The following is a 20,372-nucleotide window of genomic DNA, read 5'->3' as shown; positions in this document are numbered from 1 at the left end:
CTTCTTGTGAGTGTTAGTGAGCATTGAATAAAGGTCAAAGCAGGGTACTAGGTGGGTGACTAAGCGGGTGATATAAAAATGTTATAGACTCACAATATAAAATAATTTAATGTACTCTACATAAAGTGACAAAGTAAGGAATGGCTTACCAGTCAGATGGGTATTTCTGTTCTCACTGAGGCCTCTGTTTTTGACGGTGGTGGATCGTGACAGGGGGACACAGCCAGTGGGAAAAGGAACAAAGGTGGGGTCCAAATCCAGAACCAGTTGGTTCAACTGCTTTATTGAGTCATCTATGTCTATAAATAATGACGCTAACTCTGCTTCTTGGCAAGATAATGGATGTTTGGAATGTATTGACTGTATAATGTTGAAAATATCAGAAACACTGCAAGGATTAGCCTCTTCCATTGCACCTCGCTGCGCCTCTACCCTATTGCAGTGCCCTCTGATGGGTGTATAAGGAGTCGTCGATAGTGATTGTTTTCCATTCCACATTTTATCTGAGCTGGATTCTCCAGAGAGTACATAGTTATTTTTCACTTCTGTTTCTTCTGTTTGCTCTTGAATCCAACTGTTTATAAAGTCAGGATTGGATAGTATCAATCCTTTGGACAGATTCTCATTTGAAAAGGAGCAAATATTACTGCTACATGGCGTGTCCAAAGAAGGAGGCGCTACATCATCCACGTCTTGCAATATATCAGTCTCCCTTTCGTTGGATGAACATTCTCTAGTCATAGTTTGTCCCAAACAAGAATTTTCTTTCGGCACCCCCTCCTTTGTTTTTTCACATGCACCCAGCTCGGTCATGACCACTCGTAGAGGCTGGGAAATATATGTCTTGTGGTCCTAGTCCACATTTAGAATGAAACAAAAAGGCCTGAATGAATGCTGGCAAATGGCATCTGGTCACCGCAGCAAGAAAAGGGAAGATCCTTCGACATCACTCCATTTCCTCACTGACAAACAAGTGTCATTTGGAGCTAGGGCTCGTTGGCTGTGAAGACACAATAATTTCTTTTATTGCAGTGTTCAAAGATGTGATCATAGGTGATTCCAGTCCATTGATGTTGTAGTTCTTTTTTGGGGGATACAGTGTTCCCCTGTTAAATAATGGTTCATTATTTGGAGGATTTGAGCAGGTGAGAGTGTGAAAACAGGTACTTAGGAATACTTTAAAAAGTGTATAATACAGTTAGATGTATTTAAAGAATGTGGGATTATTAAAATAAAATAATTTCTATAATCACAATATCATATTTACCTTTTCTGGGCATATTTGGAACATCTACCAGTGGTGTACGGTCACGGTAGGCAAGTGAGGCAGAGCCGCACTGCCTCTGGTGGTTTTTCTTTTCCACTGCATGTGAATAGAAAAACAACCTTATGATGACATAAAATACTTTAATTTTAGTTCTATGGTCCATGATGTACATTGGTTTTCTGTTTCATTCCAATAATTTCAGTGATTTCATCATTAAAATAGCTGAATCTTCACATTTATTTCCTGTTCAAATGCATAGCAGGCACAGTTACAGAGTCACAGTGAGCCATCTAGCCTAACCCTACCATGAGGGTTCAACAGATCATGCACACATCCATTCAGGTAGGCTGTGATTGGTCCGTGGCTTTACACAAGAGACGTGTGTTTTTCCTCATTAAATCACCAATAATTTATGTTTTGTCTCACAAGTACTACCCTTACTAATGTTTAACAGACCGGCCAAGATGTTTAATGAAAGTTTGTGAACTTTAGTCTCTTATCCACCAGAAAGCCCACTAAAATTGTACAGTGGATCTGGTAGGTATGGTGCCACAACCAACATCAGGCAGTGTTGAGTTGAGCTTCAGAGTGCTTTAGTTGTCAGGTGACTGATCCCTGTGCATTTGATCAAAAGAGATCAGTGAAAATAAAATGTGAATTTGACTTTATATTAAATATTGTTTTTCTTTCTATCATATCTATCAGTGTGCAATTGATTGAAGCATCTAAAACATGGGTGTCAAACTCTGGCCGCTTTGTTCAGTTTAAAATTTTGCCCCACTGTGAATTTAAGTTTGACACCCCTGATCTAAAAGATATAAAAATAATTAATGGTTTCATGGTGGAACAGTGGTGAAGCTGGAAAGCGTAGGCCTCACAGTTCTGAGGTCCTGGGTTCAATTCCGGATCCGCCTGTGTGGAGTTTGCATATTCTCCCAGTGCCTACATGGGTTTTCTCCGGGCAGTCCGGTTTCCTCCCACATCCCCAAAACATGCGACATTAATTGTACGCTCGAAATTGCCCCTAGGTGTGTTTGTGAGTACGACCGTTAGCCTCTATGTGCCCTGCAATTGACTGGCAACCACTTTCGGGTGTACCCTGCCTCCTGCCCGTTCAAAGCTGGGATAGACTCCAGATAGACCTCCTGAACTGCTCAGCCAAGCAACTCGCTTTGGGTGCCCTGGATGCCACTGGACTGACCGGGGTGGAGATCTTTGCTCTCTTCTGGGCCCCCTTCCGCCTGCCCTAGGTTGGTATTAGTATTTTTTGTTTGTTTTTGTCATATCTGGGTGTGATCATGCCACTACCTTGCCTGCTGCTGCGCCTGGCGGCATCCTCTTACCTGCACCTCGTTTGTTAACTCTCATGTATTTAAGCCTTGTTTGTCATATCTTAGGTTGCCAGTTCATTGTGTGTGTGAGTTTAACGTGAGTTGATAAGCTTATGAGTGTATGTGCCATGTTACCATGTCCTAGCGTTCCTTATCTCCCAAGTCAAGTCTAGTCTTGTTTTGTTCATGTGCCATGTTTTTCGCCTTGTAGTAATCTGACCCTTGCTTTCATTTTACACTCAGGTTTATGGTAGAGCAAATGTGACAGAAAGAAGAACTTGTGATATTTTGCTGCAGATCTATGAAGAAATGTTTGGCATCAATAATGTGAAAATGTTTTTTTCTTTCTTTTTGTGTTATCTTTCATTCAAATAAATTGATCCCCTCATAAAACAAGTAAGCGGCTGCTAAAATTGAAATAAAAGTTAATCTAGTCAATAAAAAGTACACAATTACACCAATGACTTAATTGGCTCACTGGGTGAGCCTTCATGGGTATTGCTTTTGTACCCTCAACACTCGACTTTTAAATTGTATCTTTACTTTGGTCCCTGGGAAAGTTAAACATTATAAGGTTATCCAGATTTTTTTTTTCTTTAGTTCATCTGAAAACAGACACTGTACTGTAAATATTTAGGCTTGAAATTTTACAATAGAACTTGAGAAAAAAAGAGCATGCTCTGCAATGATTTTTACATTGTTTCTATGTACTTTGCATTACTGTTGTTAATGATTTATTATGACAAGCAAACATAACCAAAGAAATGTTGAATTATTGCTATCTCCTTTGACACACTACAAGCAGATCAGGGTTTTTTCGTGTAGGGTTGCACTCAGATGCATGTTTGTGTCACACAAATAATATGTTAAATAAACTCATTGTTGATTATACACACATACAGAAACCACAGTCAGTTATACTTATGCTTATTGAGTTACTTTAACAGACTCGGACAACACAAGATGCTTTTTTTTAATAAAAACCAAATAATACCTATCCTGTTGCTTTATGATGAACGTTTTTTTTTCACTTGAAGTTTGTTATAGTGTGCCGTTTAGTTCTTGCAGCAATGCATACAGTGCGTACCAGGACTATATTAGCACGGCCTCTTAAGTCCAAAGACCCAATAAATTCCAGACATGCATGGTAAGATCTCACAGCTGGTCTAATAGGTCTCTAGCACTTTCATGTACCTATAAACATATATACATATAACACAGTAAATTCAAGAGTTGATTTTGAACATTTGTTACAGGATAAAATGTTATATTACAAATACAAAAACAGACACATTACACAGCAAAGTGTCATCAATACCGTGAAAATCAGTCTACTGTACCTGTAATTAGGCACATTTTTTCACAATTCTCTCTAGAGAGAGTGTTGAACAATAAAGTTACTGGTTGATTTTTTTCCCCCTCACAGTGCATGAAATAGGAAAAGGGGAGAACAAGAAGGAAAAAGATGAAAAAGTAGAGATTGCAAAGGAGATTGATTGATTCATATTACCCAATCTGTCGTCCTCCTCTATCGTCCTTTCTGACTTGCAGGCAGTCAACACAGAAAAACAAGCAAATAACTTACTCTTGAGATGCGAACAGACCACCCCCAGTCCCTCCTGTCTGTCTCTCCCCCAACCATGTCCCTACTATGCTTCTTCCTTGCCTCTTCTGTCCCAATGAATCTCCGCCTTCACTGGAAACACCGTTTTGAAAAGGGCCTGCTTAGACAGCTGAGTCCCTTCCTCTGCTTCCCTTTACCTCCCCCAGCATCCTGCCCCAGTTGACACAGGTATTAGTATCCACTTGTGCTTTTTTTGTCTCTGTGGTAGAGTGAGTTTAAGGGATGATCATCTATCTAGCATTCAAAGACCATCACACACAGACTTAAACAGGTAAACAAGCTCATGCTGGACAAAGAAGTCACCTATATTGACAAAAAAGCATGTGCAAAGGCCTTGAGCTGTTCAAATAAGACGAAGGGAATGTAAACATGGGGCGGGTTATGACGGGGTTTGTGTGCAAGAGGGGGAGGGGAAAGGACAAGGACAAATTGCAACGTGCAACTTGAACCTGAAATGCACAAAAGAAGTTGGAAATTGTGAGAAAGGAGGGAGATGAAGGGAGAACAGGCCATGATAAGAGTTTGCATCATATGCAGATGGAGAGATGACAGAAGGGGTAAGAATGGGCTGCGTGGGTAAAGTAGAACCACGTGTGGTTGAAAACAACATTCTTGAAATTGGCTCAATTGCACCTTGACACACTCATTATGCTCGTGTGTATTTGTGCATGCAGTTACGTAACAGTGGTAATCTGCATTGGCATTCCTGTGAGCATTTCCGCATATTTGCATATTAGTTTACATTCCACTTTCCTCCATTACTCTTCAATGGTTGAAAGCTAAATTGCATAGGAGGTCAAAGCTAATAAGTACATCAATACCAAGAAAGAGATGGACTTGGAAGCTGCGACTAGCAGTTAAAGTGATTGTTTCAGCCAACAGTTTTTTTTTCATTTGGTGTTTTTCTTTGTCTGAATAGTTATTCCAGCAAAATGGAAACTCCTGATAAGTAGATCAGGTTTGTGAGTCTGTCTGCTGTCTAAATTGTCACTGTCAGGACTATCAAAAAGACCTTTGTAATCGCAAGAGTTGCAATCTGTCACAGTATTGACGACACAATTAAAGTACCAACAGGACCAGATACAGGAAAGACTTTCAGTGAAGAAAATAAGTATTTGAACACCCTGCTATATTGCAGGTTCTCCCAGTTTGAAATCACAGAGGGGTCTGAAATTGTCATGATAGGTGCATGTCCACTGTGAGAGAGATAATCTAAAAAGAAAAATCTAGAAATCACAATGTATGATTTTTTTTAAATGATTCATTTGTGTGATACAGCTGCAAATAAGTATTTCAACACCTGTCTATCAGCTAGAATTCTGACCTCAAAGACCTGTTACTCCGCCTTTGAAAGTCCACCTCCACTCCATGTACTATCCTGAATCAAATGCACCTGTGTGAGGTCGTTAGCTTCATAAAGACACCTGTCCACTCCATACAATCAGTAAGACTGTTATGGTCCAGGCGGTCCCTGTCCTGGCGGTGCCAGTCCCCGACACAGCACACCTGCAGCAATCCGTGAGGCGCACACCTGCACGTCGTTCCCTGAAATTAGGACTCCTCGTACAGTCTGGCCTTTGCCAGATCATTGCCTCGCTCCTGCACTCTTGTGATTCCGTTCCTAATCTCCCATGTACTGACCCCTGCCTGCCCACTGACCTCCCTCCTATGCCTTAGGACCTTGTTACTGCTGGTCGCATTGACTGCCTGCCTGATCCCTGACATTGGATTGAATAAAGACGTTTCCCGAACTGCCTCTACATCTCCTGAGTCGTGCATTTGGGTCCAACCCTGTGTTCTGGTCATGACAGAACGATCTGGCCATAACATGGACCCACTCAGCTATGATCCTCAGTCCCTGCAGAGTCATGGCAGACGTATCGCTGAGCAGGAAGCCGCTCTCCAAGTGACTAATCACTGGTTACAGGTGATATGTGGTCGGATGGACTCCTGGTTCACGTCCATTTCCAGCGCTGCCGACACCAGTTCGACGTCACCCACCGCCACCCCAAGCCTAAGTCCATCCGCGCCCGCTCCCCTGCTGGTCACGGACGCCCAGTGGACCGTGTGTACGCCACTCTCCCGGCCCGAGCGGTTCTCCGGAGACACGGGTAATATTAAACCCATCCTCGCCCAGTATGATCTCCATTTTTAATTGCAGCACTCCGCCTTCCCCACTGACCATTCCAGGATTGCCTTCGTGATGTCCCACCTAACGGGAAGAGCAGAGGCCTGGGCCACAGCAAAATGGAGACGTTGTTCCGATACCTGCTGCATCTGGACCTCCTTTGTGTGTGCTATGACGCAGGTATTTCAATACGCGTCCCCGGAGCGTGAGGCAGCAGCTTCTTTGGTCTTGCTCTGGCCGGGGCAACATAGAGTTGCAGATTACGCCATTGAGTTCTGCATCCGAGCGGCAGAGAGCCGGTGGAATGAGGGAGCACTCCTTGACACATTCTTTCTGGGGCTCTCGCCCAGGATTCAAAGCTACCTCGTCGCAGTGCAACTGCCCACCAACCTGGACTCACTCATCGCCCTTGCCCTGAGGATCGACCAGAGACTCACTATCCAGGGGAGGGTCGACACGCTACAGGGAGACGCCCAACGGAATCTCGTACCACAGGCCATGCGACAACTGGTACAGGTTGCTGTGATGGAGCCCATGCAAGTCGACACGGTCCACGGCTCCCCCGAGGAACGGCAACGACGCCGGCGAGAGGGTCGGTATTATTACTGCGGGCAGTTGGGCCACCTCGTGGCTCGGTGTCCTTTCAAGCCCGCATGACCCGCACTCAAGGTGTCCACACCAGTGAGTGTTAACTATACCGCGGGCAGTTCAACGCGGTCCGTGCTTCAGGTTACTGTAAGCGCTAGCAGACGGTCATGTACAGCTACGGCGTTTATCGACACCGGGTCAGACTCGAACCTCCTGAACCCGCGAGTAGTTGACTTATTGGGCCTGGAAACATTTAGGACACAGGGACTCCGGCACGCTTATGCGGCAAGTTTTTGTGGCGCATAACCCACCATACACAAACTATGGACATGACATTACCTGACGCGCACGCCAAACGTCTGAGCTTCCATATCTTCGACTCCTGTAATACTGACATCATTCTGGAGAGCCCCTGGCTCAAAGAGCATAACGGCCTCATTGACTGGTACTCCAGCCAAATCAAATCATGGGGTTCCTAATGTAGCGTTGCATGCTTCGCATCTCCTGAGAAGAGACACCCGCCGGTTGCTCCAATAGTGCCGCAGGACTTCCAACCGGATTCGGACTTGTCACTTGTGCCTCCCGGCTATTCTGACTTAACAGAAGTATTCTCTAAAACAAAGCCTAAGTGTCTTCTGTCTCACCGGCCGTATGACTATGCCATTGAATTATTCCCCGGCACCTCACCCCAGCGTGGGAGACTATTTTCTCTTACAGGCCCGGAACACCAAGCCATGAGGGACTATGTGGAGGAGTCTCTGGCGCCGAGCCTTATCTGACCCTCATCTTCATCCACCGGAGCCGGGTTCTTCTTTGTCAATAAGGACACAACCCTGCATCGACTACCGAGGCCTAAACGACGTCACCGTTAAGAACAAGTATCCTCCCCTAATTGCCACAGCCTTTGAGCTGCTGCCAGGGGCTCGGATTTTCACCAAATTGGACTTACGGAACGCATACCACCTGGTGTATATTAGGGAGGGGGACGAGTGGAAAACCAACTTCAAGACGCCCACAGGTCACTATGAATACCTGGTGATGCCGTTTGGGCTCACCCATGTGGCTGCGGTGTTCCAGAATTTCATTAACGATGTTCTACGCGAGATGCTGAATGAACATGTTTTTGTTTATCTCGACGATATTCAGATTTTTTCTCCAGACGAGGATACCCACATCGGGGACATTTGGGCTCTGCTGCAGCAACTTCTGTGGCACAACCTTTATGTTAAAGCAAAGAAATGCGACTTTCACTGGCCTTCCGTCACGTTACTGGGTTTCATTCTAGCAGAGGGGAAGATCCCCATGGACCTCCACCAAAGTAAAATCTGTCCTGCAGGGGCCCACACCCATGAACCGCAAAGAGGTTCAAAGGTTCATCGGATTTTCTAACTTTCTCTGAAGTTCATTAGAAATTTCAGCTCCATAGCTGCCCCGTTCCATGCGCTGAACTCTCCCCACAACTTTTATGAGGGGAAAGCCGCCAGCCAGGTGGCCTTCAGCAAACTCAAGGACAACTTACTGTCAGCCCCTGTCCTCATCCTGCCCGACCCAGAGAGACAGTTCATCGTTGAGGTGGACGCATCGGGCTCGGGGACAGGGGCAATCCTCTCCCAGAGGAGTTCCAGGGATGGGAGAGTACACCCCTGCACCTTCCTTTCCAAGAGGTTGACTCCGGCGGAGCGGAACTACGACGTCGATGACTGGGAGTTGCTCGTGGTCAAGATCACTATGGAGGAGTGGAGACACTGGCTGGAGGGGTCCCAGGTTCCGTTCCTGGTACTGACAGACCACTAAAGTCTCGAGTACCTCAAGTCCCTTGCCTTTTCGCAGATATAGGGAGATATAGAGGCTGGCCACGCTCCGATTCTCCCGCAATCCTGCTTCGTCTCGATCTTCATGTGGGAGATTGAGACCCAAGTGAAAGATGCACTGAAGGACAGCCCGGCTGGATGCCCCACCAAAAGATCGTTTGTTGTCCCCCCACTAAGGGGGAAGATGATCGACTGGGCCCACACGAATCGGACGGTGTGTCATCCGAGCATAGCCAATAACCAGTCAGTGGTGGAGCAACGATTTTGGTGGCCTAATCTCAGAAAGGACATACAAGAGTTTGTTAATGCATGCCTGGTTTGTGCGGCCAACAAACCTCTCATCAACGGCCCGTTGGGGACCTATGTCCATTGTACATTCCCCCGTGCCCATGGTCCCATATATCCCTGTATTTTGTGACTGGTCTCCCGTGCTCGCAGGGTCACACTGCCGTCCTCTCGGTGGTGGACCGGTTCTCAAAAATGGTCCACTTCATTCCGTTGCCAAAAACTCCCCCCACCAAACAGACCGCCGAGCTCCTCTTGGATAAGGTTTTCCGTTTCCACGGGTTGCTCACCGACATTTCCGTAACTGCAGCTAGTCGTTGGTAGGGGGATGCAGATTTTGAGTGTACAATGCCTCCTGCCCGTTGACAGCTGGGATAGGCTCCAACATTCCCCACAGCCCTTGTGACGATAAACGGCTAAGAAAATGGACGGATAATCCAAAAATCGTGCAAACAATCAAGTAAAACCTTTCATATGGGAGACAATCGAAGATCGCTGTTGTCCTAATTCCTTGTAGTTCTCACCCCTCTCAAGGAAGGGTAAATTTCCGAGCATTTGTTGGCTCCCGAATGCACCATTATTCCTCCCATTCAATCAGACCCGCCCAGTCACTCATCCCTCTCACCTTCTCGGTGACGATTTACAACCCCGTTTTAGGATCACAACAATGTGGTTAGCTCATGTCTTTGATTTGATTGAACAATGGGATGATGTAGCGAACTAAGTATTTGGACGAACGACGCAGCAACTTCCCGTACTAAGCTAACCAGAGTCTCAGCTAAAGGCTTCATGCTAACGAAGGCTAGCCTTCACCTGAAGGCCGCTCTTGCTAAGGGGATGTGAAGGAAGACGAGTGCCGACCTCTTTTAACTTCGCAGACGCCACAGTGGACGCCAGAGTCTAATCACAACGGCATTCACGTGAAATCCAGCGGATTTACATCACTGTCTGCTGGAAAACGGCCATCCATTGGCGAAGATGAGGGGGGAGGCTCCGAGGCAAAACTCTTAGCGAAGGGAATCGTGGCCACCTCCCTTCTCCAGATTGCCATTAGAAATGGGATCTACCAAAACCAAGTTGCTATCAGCGGTGGTGCCAAAAATAACATGTCCTCGTTGAAGACTGGGAACATTTACAGTATTTCATTCATCAACAACAGCCCTTCAACCAACTCCTTGCTGAGTAAAAGACGCCAGCGGCACAAGAGGAATTTGTCGCTGGGTTGCCCGCCGACTACATGCTCTCCCGGCGTGTCATCTGCGGAGGCGGCCAGTTCCCGAGCTTCAGTTTCTCCACTGAGCAGTTCAAGTCTGGATAGAAAAACCTTCCTCAAGCAGAAGCAGTCAAAACAGGTTCTGGACTCCGATAATGGATGGGTGCCATCGGACCTTAAAAGGGGCTGTATTCACGTGCATGACTGGCTCACGCCCTTTTATCCACGGCCGGTGCTATGTACAGTGGACACTGCAGCTGCAGAGGTGGTCGGTAAATTGCAAGCAAGTAAAGCAGAGTCTTTTGAGAGTAAATTGTGAAACTCCTGCTAATGTAAGTTTTTGTAAGGATATGAGTGGACAGATTGATAGTATACATATTGATGGATCAGGTCCCAAAGAAAACGACACTATGGAGTCTAACAATTGGAGAAAACGGTGTTTTTTTGATTCAAGCCACATTTTGGGTGATAAAGCTGCAAGTAACTCTACATCGGGGGTTTGCCTGACTCACATTGGCATAGATTTAAACTTGAGTTCTACTGATTGTTATGGAGTGTACTCTGGATCAGATTTGCAGAATAGCACTTGTGAGGATTTAAGTGTTGGAGAACCCAAAAGCGAATTGCAGCAAGACTCACTTAGTGAAGGCACAGGTTTGGGTACAGACTCATCAGCTTTGAGCCTCAACTGTGACAGTGCCACAGAGGGACTGGACCCATTTGAGAGCTCTTCTGATGAGGTCAAGCTCATCTCCTCTCCAACTCATTCAGCCAGCAACTCTCCTGCAGACCTGCCCTCAACTACATACCTCACAAATGATCCGCAGCAATTGATGAGCACGCTAAAAGATTCCAGTGCGGCCGCAGCAGACGATTGCAAATATTCACCTCAACTAGTGAAACATTTCTCCACATGCAGCACCAATCATCATGCCCCTCCCCTATGTAACCAAGCATCAGTGCAGCCTGACTCAGATATCCAGTCAGGGAGCAGAGGTTGGCCAGAGCCTCTCAATACTAGCCCAATTCCAGCTCTCTTTGTCCAGCTGCACGGTGGAATTCTGCGACGTCTACAAGATGATGAAAGGCCTCTGCAAATATTAATGAGTACCTCACTAACCTGGGCTCCACACAGGAGGTGCTTGTGTCCTAATGATCCTAGGAACTAAGTTGTAGGAGTCTTCACACCCCTGCTCATGACAAACAAGTCCAAGGTGATGGACCACACAAAACACGCCCATCACACTCCTATGATGAAAAGCATAAATGGATCCAGGTTTACCTTACCTGGATGTAGGTCACTGGGGGCTTCTTCTGGAGCCAGGCCCGGAGGTGGGGCTCGAAGGTAACCACCTGGCCAGCCACAGTCCAAAAGGATAAGGTTGCTCTCCTTCCCATGGGCTCACCACATATGGGAGAGACAATTGGAGTTCGGTGCAGTACGAGCTGGGCGGTAGCGAAAGCCAGGGACTGTGGCGATCCGATCCCCAGTTATAGCTGTAGAAGCTGGGTCGAGAGATGTGGAACGTTACCTCTTTGGCAGGGAAGGAGTACAAGCTAGTATGTGAGGTCGTTAAGTTCGGAGTACAAATAAGTTTTACTTGCCTCCCTGCACCGCTTGGTCTCTGGTACCAGTCTTCTGGAGAGCGGTTGGACTCTCTTCCAATCTGGAGTTGCCCATGGTTAGACATGCCGAGCATGTGTGTATGTATTTCTGACCCCCCACCCCCCGGCTTGGTGCCTGTACATTGAGGTTCATCCCGGTGGATGAGAGAGTACACCTATGCCTTCATGTGGGGAGATTTGTCCTGACTGTTGTTATTGCCAATGTACCAAACAGCAGTTCCGAGTACCCGCCCTTTTTGAAGTCCTTAGTAGGGGTGCTTGAGAGCCCGCTTGCAGGGGACTCCTATCATTCTGATGGCGGACTTCAATGCTCAGGTGGACAATGACAGTGAGACCTCGTAGGCCGTGATTGGGAGCAATGCACCCCCCCCCCCCCATTCAGAACCTGAGCGGTGTTTTGTTGTTGGACTTCTGTGCCATTATGAACACTATGTTCAAGCATAAGCACTTGGCACCAATACATCCTCGGTCCAAGATTGATGATCGACTTTGCGGTCGTGTTATCGGACTTGCGGCTGCATGTTTTGGACGCTTGGGTGAAGAGAGGGGAAGAGCAGTTGAGGCGTAGAGGGGGTCTGTTTTGATGGGCTCCAAATCTGAGACCATTGTTCTCAGTCAGAAAAGTGATGGTGATGCAGTCACTCACGTTTGACGCGTGTGACCACGAAAAATCGTGCGTAAAATTTGTTACGAGTAAAAAAAAAATATATATTGAATGACGTTGCTTATTTTGTGTGGTCTTGACATTAATTTACATGTTTATTTCATAGGGGTACGTTGTTAACTAAACAAACCTGCTCCAAAACAATCAGTATTCACCCGTAAACAGGAAATGCAAGTTCACCGTACTGAGAATGTTTGGAAGTGATGCCAAAAGCGCATGTTCAGAGCTGCTTTCACGTACTGCGACCGTATTTACGTCGAAACTCATCAACATCATGAGCCATGTCAAAGGAAATTCAGTTACATTACATTGCGGAGATCGCGAGGCAGTGTGACGGCTTGATTCAGGTGTGGCCAATACATTGAGCGCATGCACATAAAGGCGCGTTCTAGCAAGCCAGCCTCTTATTTATGCCAGTCCCGCGATGCGTGTCCCCCTATCCCCCCACAACAACACATCGTGTTTGCCGACAGGAATGTTTGTTACAATGTATCACTAGATTGTTGCCATGAACGCCGATTATGTTGAACACTAAAGTTTCAGCATTTTCAAAATATTGCGGGTATAGACCATTGATGTTTATTCTTTGACAGGCCAGTGCATTTAAGTTTTATTCAGATAAAGTTTGTCAGATCAAGAATTTTTATTGATCACTTTTGAAAGTCCTCCAGATTTTCCCGGAATTCCGGATTTTTAAATTTTCATGAAAATCGGTCCGTAAAATTGCCTAAAATTAATCCGGATATGAGTTGACAACATTGAACGAACATGCGTTTGAGTTCGTTGTTCTGCTCTCACGAGCGTAGCCATGTTGAGGCACTAACACGAGTAACGGTTCACTCATGTTGTCATTCCCAAAGTAAGTTTATTCTTATTTGAGTTAACCAGATAAAGCCGACTGATTGCAAAAAAAAATAAAAAAAAAAAATACAGGATTAAATGATTTTGTTGCAGTAGTCTGACATAGTGCAATTGTGAAAGAGCAAATTTGTCTTTAGCCTGATCCGCGCATTACGTGTTCTCTCAGCAGTCTTCTTTCTCCCATTGCAACGTTTTTTTTTTTTTAAATAATGTAATTGCCTGTCAGATATTTACAGTACTATATGAAAAGACATGAAATTTTTTTTTCGAAACAGTACTATATAAAATACTTTTTGGAGTCAGATATACTGTGAAGAGACAGCGATGTGGAGTGAATGTTTTTCTCAGAGTCAATCTATGACATCACTGATTGAATCAGTGGATTATGACACAAAAAAAAACAATTAGCTGATCAGCAAAATATTCCGATTATTGGCTGATCTGATCAGGCCACTCAAATTGATATAAAGTTTAGTTATTACATTTAAGTACTCATCAAAGCCAAATAACTGATGCTAGATAATGACTGTGTCTTGCTATTTAAATGAAAATCTTGTTTTTCATCAAATATAATACAAACAACATAAACCTTTCTAGGCATAAAATTTTTCTCTTAAAGATAACTCATGTTGTTGTGATTTGATTTTTGAGATGAAAAATAGGTCAGATGTTACTCCACTCAGACTTTATGGTTTCATGGTTTATGGTTTCATGCCAAGAAAAAGTACCACAGATGCATTATTTGTCTTGAGGATGCTAATGTAAAAGTACGGAGAAGGTCAGAAGGAGCGACATTCTCTTTGTGAACCGAGAGAAAGTCTATGACAGAGTACCAAGAGAGGAACTAAGGGACTGCATGTGTAACTCCGGTGTACAAGGTTCGCACGCGTCCCTAAAAGTCCCTAAAAACCCCTAAATTTTCGAAGGTGCATTTAGGGGCTCCTAAAATTCCTTAAAATCCGCAAAAACCGGTCAAGCCCCTAAAAAGGCCTTTAAATTATAAAAAATCAAAGGGAGGACCTCTACCTCCAAAATTCTCCCGAAAAAAAAAAAATCTTTTATTTTAAAAAGAATAGCGATCCGTCTGGCGTCTAAAACAGCCGGAAATTATCAACAGAAGTCACCGTGTTGACAAGTCGCCATCTTAAAAGTGATCTGCAGCCATTACAGTTACAAATCTTGCGAAAATAATTCTAAAGTGTTTGCAGTCATGTTCTCAGAGAGTGATATTGCTAAAAACTACCACTCTGGGGAAAGGAAGACTTCATACCTGGCTACATTTGGCATTGCTGCCCACTTTTCATCTCTACTGAGGCAGGTATGTCCTCCTCTTTGATGAGTCTCTAAATCATGAGATGCAAGAGAACCAGCTGGACATTCATGTGGGATTGTGGATTGATGACTGGGTCCGACTTGCTACCTCACCTCTGAATTCCTGGGACATTCAGCAGCAACTGATCTTCAGGAGCGTCTGGACCCTATCGTGTGTGACTTCGGTCACCAAATGCTGCTCCAGCTTTCGATGGATGGCCCCAATGTTAATTGGAAGCTGTACAAATCAATTCAAGAACAAATGGAAAAGATGTTCACGCGCCGTATGCTGCAGACTGGAAGATGCGGTCTCCACATCCTCCATAACGCATTTCAAATCGGTTGCTAGGCAGCTGGATGGGGGTGGAAGATTTTCTGTCCAGCCTCTACAACTTGTTTCGCGATGCACCTGCCAGGCGCGAGGACTTTAAACAAGTCACTGGATCCGACACTCTCCCTCTCATGTTCTGCAAGCACAGATGGCTTGAAAACATTAATGTGGCAGAGACAGCCATCACCCTGCTGCCACATGTGCGAGATTACTGCGAGGCAGCAAGGACGAAGAAGGTGACCTTCCCAACCAACAGCTCCTTCACTGTTGTTCAGAAAGCAGCACAGGACCCCCATCTTTGTTGCCAAGCTTCACTTCTTTCTCATGTGCGCCAGGCTGGTTGAACCATTCTTGAAATTGTACCAGACTGACAAGCCTATGCTTCCCTTCATCGCAAAGGACATGGGCACCCTCAAGACTCTGATGGAAAAGTTCATCAAGCCTGAAGTCCTTAACGAAAAGGCAGCCTCCCTCACCAGCTTTGTCAAGATTAATGTGGGTGACAAGTCACAATGGGTGGATTTATCGAAAGTAGACATAGGCTTTGCTGCTGAGAGACTGCTTCTGAAATCTGGCATTGCAACCGACCGTGTAAAGCAGGAATTTAGAATGAGCTGCCAAACTTTCCTGGTAAAGATGATGGAAAAGTTGCTGGAGAAGGTCCCCATCATATACAGTTTAGTCCACCTACTAAGCTCGATGGACCCCCGGCACATTGCCATGAAAGATGAAAAGGAGAACAACAATAACAAAAAACTCAGAAAAACCTTACACATCATGGTGGATCACAGAAGGGTGGAGGAAAGCAATTGCGACAGGATTCTGTTCCAGTATTCCAGACTGAGTGAAAAGATCCAAGAAGATGAGGAGATTAGGGTTGCTTTCTCTGACTTCAACAACTCTAAGGACAGGCTAGACACGCTCACTCCACTCTGCATCAGCAGGAAAGCCATCAGTTCCAGGAGCTATGGGGCGTCATAAAGCAGCTGCTGCTCCTGTCCCATGGACAGGCATCTGTGGAAAGAGGCTTCTCTACAAACAAGGAGGTCACAGAGGACAACCTAAGTAAGGAGTCACTGATTGCTCAGAGGCAAATAGTGGAGGTGGTCCAGCAATATGGAGGGCCTGACATGGTGCCAATCACAAGGGAGCTGTTGGTCACTGCGTCTTCTGCCAGAAGTATTTACGTCGAGCATCTAGAGGAGGAAAAGAAGAAGAAGGATGCATCAAAACAGGCAGAGAAGAGGAAGGCAGCTAAGGCATAGACAGCCTCAAAGCCAAAAAAGCCAGACTAGAGACTGACATAGCTATGCTTATTGAGAAGGCTGACAGGCTGTGTGAGCAGGCAGAAGAAAAGAGGAAGCTGAGGTTTATCACCGAGGCCAATGCACTCAGAGGCCGAGCAAAGGACAAGAGAGCCTTTTTGGCACCTCTGCAGCAGCAAATAGAGGAGGCACTGGGTAGGCTCAAGGAGCTAGAGTAGGGGTGCTGAGACAGACATCAGTAGAAGACATTTGTGTATATAGTTGCAATTGTAGTTAGAATCAGTTTTTCTATATACTGTTATGTGAAGACGTTGACAATGGTCATATCAATGAGAACTACCACAAGGGGCGACAGGTGATCACTGTCACAGGTACTGAGGTACTGGAACCTTTGATGAACCAAGAACAGCCGATGGCACCATTGGGTGAGTCTTTTTTCCTTACTCTTGATTTCCCACGATGGCCCTAAATTTTTCGTGTCGGCCCTAATTTTTTCTGTGTCAGCCCTAAATTTTTCGTCTCAGCCCCTAAGAATGCCCCTAAAAAGCCCTTAAATTTTTTAGTTCTGACTGAGTATGAACCCTGGGTGTAGCAAATATGTATGTGAGAATAGTACAAGACATGTGTCAGGGCAGCAGAACAGTGGTGAGGTGTGCCATACGTTTGACAGAGGAATTTGAGGTGGAGGTGGGTCTGCATCAAGGATCAACTCTGAAGGAGGAAGAGGTGAGGATCCAGGGAGAAGAGATAGTGAGGGTGGACACCTTCAAATAATTGTGGGCAACAATCCAGAGCAGTGGTGAGGAAGTCAAGAAAAGGGATCAAGTAGCTTGGAAAAGGTGGCAGAAGGTGTCTGGTGTGTTATGTGACAAAAGAGTCTCTGCTTGGATGAAGGGCTAAGTTTATAAAACAGGGGTAAGGCTAGCCATGATGTACGGATTAGAGAAAGTGGCATTGAAGAGACAACATGAAGTAGAGCTGGAGGTGGCAGAATTGAAGATGTTGAGGTTCTCTCTCGGAGGGAGCCGGTTTGATAGGATTGGAAATGAGCTCTTTAGCATGAAAGCCAAAGTTAGATGTTTTGGAGACAAAGTTACAGAGAGCACATGGTTTTGACTCGTCCAGAGGGGAGAGAGTGAGTATTGATAGAATGGTGGATGGACCTGTCAGGCAATCAGCGAAAGGAAGACCGCAGAGAAGGTTGATCGATGTTGTGAGGGAAGACATGAGGGCTGTTGGTGTTAGAGAGGAAAATACAGGAGATGGGCTTATATGGAAAAGATGACATGCTGTGGTGAGAATGGCTGGATAGATTTTTTTAAAAAGGGTTGCTGCCAGCTTCTTATGTTCTAAATCATGTGATGTATATTTAGCATGAAAGTGGTCATAAGCGAATGGTCAAGGCTTGCTTTTGCAGGAATTCCCAAACCCATGTCTGCACACATTCCGGCCAAGTATATGATTGTCCTGGAATAAAAAGAAATTGGTGTGTTTAGAATTGTAGTTGTTTTATTCTTTTTCTTGCAGGTATCATATTTTGAATAACAATCACTTTCGCTCCTTGCAGCCATTTATGCATCAGTGAAACACAAAACAGTGACCTAAAAACAAACTTGACTAGAGAACTCTTTTGGAAGGGGAGAAAAAGCCATTTATGGGAGACGAGTCACTGACTGTCAGCAAAAAGAAAGGAGTTTAAAAGAAAACATCAGTCTTAAGTGGACATGGAAAGTATTCAGACTAAATAAAAATTTTCACTTATATTGCAGCCATTTTCCAAAATTGGTTTGCTCCATCACCTGTTCAATACAGTCCCAACAGTGAAGCATGGTAATGACAGCTTTATCCTGTGGGGGTGTTTTTTTAGCTGCAGGGACAGCATGACAGGTTCGAGTCGTTGGAAAGTTGAATGCAGCCAACTAAAGGGATTTTCTGGATAAAAACCTTTTCCATAGTGCTCAGAGGACCTCAGACTCAGCCCCAAGGTTCACCTTCCAACAAGACAATGATCCTAAGCACACACTTCAGAAAAACTGACTGTTCTTGATTGGCCAGCCAGAGCTCTGACTGAAACCCAATTGAGCATCTTTGGAAAGTCCTGAAAAGGGCTGTCCACCAACGTTCACCATCCATCCTGACACAACTGGGGGAGGCTTTGAGTACATTGAAGGGGAAAAAGCAAATGATTTTAGCAAATGGCTGTTATGTAAATGAAAAATTTAAGAGCGTTTGAATACTTTGTCTCCACTGTATCTGTAATCAAATCATCACTATAATTTACGTGGACATCTGTGCTGATACCCACTTAAACCTGTGCAACCACTAGGACAAGCTCCAAAACAGTTAAAATTTTATGGACTCTATTTTATGGACTTTCAATCCCCGGTTCCAAATCCTTATGTACACAGATGAAATAACTAAGCAGTGGCTTCAGAATAACTAAACTAACTTCCACTAAATAAATAATTGTGACTGTTGAATGGCCCAGCCAGAGCCCTGACTTAAGAACCCTGGAGACACCTGAAAATGTCTGTCCACCAACCTTTGCCATCCAACCTGACAGAACAGGAGAGGATCTGCAAGGAGGAATGGCAGAGGATCCTTAAATCCAGGTGTGAAAAATGAGTTGCATCATTCCCCAAAAGACTCATGACTGTATTAGCTCAAAGGAGTGGTTCGACTGAATACCAAGCAAAGGGTCTGAATACTTCTGGCTGTTATATTTCAGTTTTTCATTTTTAATCACCCTGATTTTTTTTGTCAATATGGGGTGCTGTACATACATTAGAGGAAACAATAAACTTAAATGATTTTAGCAAATCGCAGCACTATAACAAAGGGTAAAAACTTCATGGGGGTTTGAATAGTTCCCACAACCACTTATTTGGACCAAAATTAGTTTTTTTCCCCTCACACAGAGCCATTTCCAGTATGTACTCTTCAAAATAAAAGGCTACATGCTTAAAAGAAGAAGTCAAAGCTACAGTGAAGATAAGTATTTGAGCTCGCTGCTATATTGCAAGTTCTCCCACTTAAAAATCATGGAGGGGTCTGAAATTTTCATCGTAGGTGCATGTCCACTGTGAGAGAGATAATCTAAAAAGAAAAATCCAGAAATCATAATGTAAGATTTTTTTAACGATTTCTTTGCGTGATACAGCTGTAAATAAGTATTTGAACAACTGTCTATCAACTAGAATTCTGACCCTCAGAGACCTGTTAGTTCGCCTTTAAAAGTCCACCTCCACTCCATGTATTATCATGAATCAGATGCACCTGTGTGAGGTCGTTAGCTGCACAAAGACACCTGTCCACCCCATAGAATCAGTAAGACTCAAACTTGTAACATGGCCAAGACCAAAGAGCTGTTCAAAGACACCAGAGACAAAATTGTACAACTCCACACGGGCTCCACAAGGGCTATGGAGAAATTGCCAAGCAGCTTGGTGAAAAAAGGCCCACGGTTGAAGCAATCATTAGAAAATGGAAGAAGCTAAACATGACTCATTCGGAGTGGAGCCCCATGCCAGATATCACCTTGTGGGGTCTCAATAATCCTTAGAAGGTGAGGAATCAGCCGAGGACTACTAGACAGGACTTGGTCAATGATCTGAAAAGAGCTGGGACCACGGTTTCCAAGGTGACTGTTGGTAATACACTATGATGTCATGGTTTGAAATCATGCATGGCACGGAAGGTTCCCCTGCTTAAACCACAACATGTCAAGGCCCATCTTACGTTTGCCAATGACCATTTGGATGATATAGAGGAGTCATGGGAGAAGGTTTTGTGGTCAGATGAGACCAAATTGGAACTTTTTGGTCATAATTCCACTAACCGTGTTTGGAGGAAGACGAAAGATGAGTTCCATCCCAAGAACACCATCCCTACTGTGAAGCATGGGGGTGGTAGCATCATGCTTTGGGGGTATTTTGCATATAGGATAGGACAACTGCACTGTATTAAGGAGAGGATGGCCACAACTATGTATTATGGGATTTTGGGGAACAAGCTCTTTCCCACAATCAGAGCATTGAAGATGGGTCATGGCTTGTTCTTTCAACAAG

General features: G+C 44.9%; 1 protein-coding gene and 1 pseudogene across 9 annotated transcripts in view; one reads left to right on the top strand and one right to left on the bottom strand.

The window, feature by feature from the left end:
* tns3.2 (tensin 3, tandem duplicate 2) overlaps positions 1-4,251 on the bottom strand; it is a 56,821-nt gene extending 52,570 nt beyond the window's left edge. For 5 of the 9 annotated variants that reach the window (XR_009795681.1, XR_009795683.1, XR_009795679.1 and 2 more), the window contains exons 1-3: positions 4,109-4,172; positions 1,268-1,363; positions 150-1,000 (exon numbers count right to left, since the gene is read on the bottom strand). Coding sequence is in view for 4 of the 9 variants with exons in the window: in XM_061824575.1 (XP_061680559.1) it covers positions 150-813 (664 nt within the window). In the remaining 5 variants the exon portion in view is untranslated. Of the gene's footprint in view, positions 1-149; positions 1,001-1,267; positions 1,364-4,108 lie in introns of all 9 variants that reach the window. The other 4 variants (XM_061824575.1, XM_061824574.1, XM_061824576.1 and 1 more) reach the window with 4 other exon arrangements.
* A 3,016-nt stretch (positions 4,252-7,267) lies between these two features.
* The window catches only part of LOC133503548 (PH domain leucine-rich repeat-containing protein phosphatase 1-like), a 74,903-nt pseudogene continuing 61,798 nt past the window's right edge, over positions 7,268-20,372 (top strand).

This window comes from Syngnathoides biaculeatus, chromosome 7 (genome assembly GCF_019802595.1).
Source record: "Syngnathoides biaculeatus isolate LvHL_M chromosome 7, ASM1980259v1, whole genome shotgun sequence".
Lineage (NCBI taxonomy): Eukaryota > Metazoa > Chordata > Actinopteri > Syngnathiformes > Syngnathidae > Syngnathoides > Syngnathoides biaculeatus.
The sequence above is the reverse complement of the archived record's forward strand: the minus strand, read 5'-3'. Positions and strand labels throughout refer to the sequence as shown.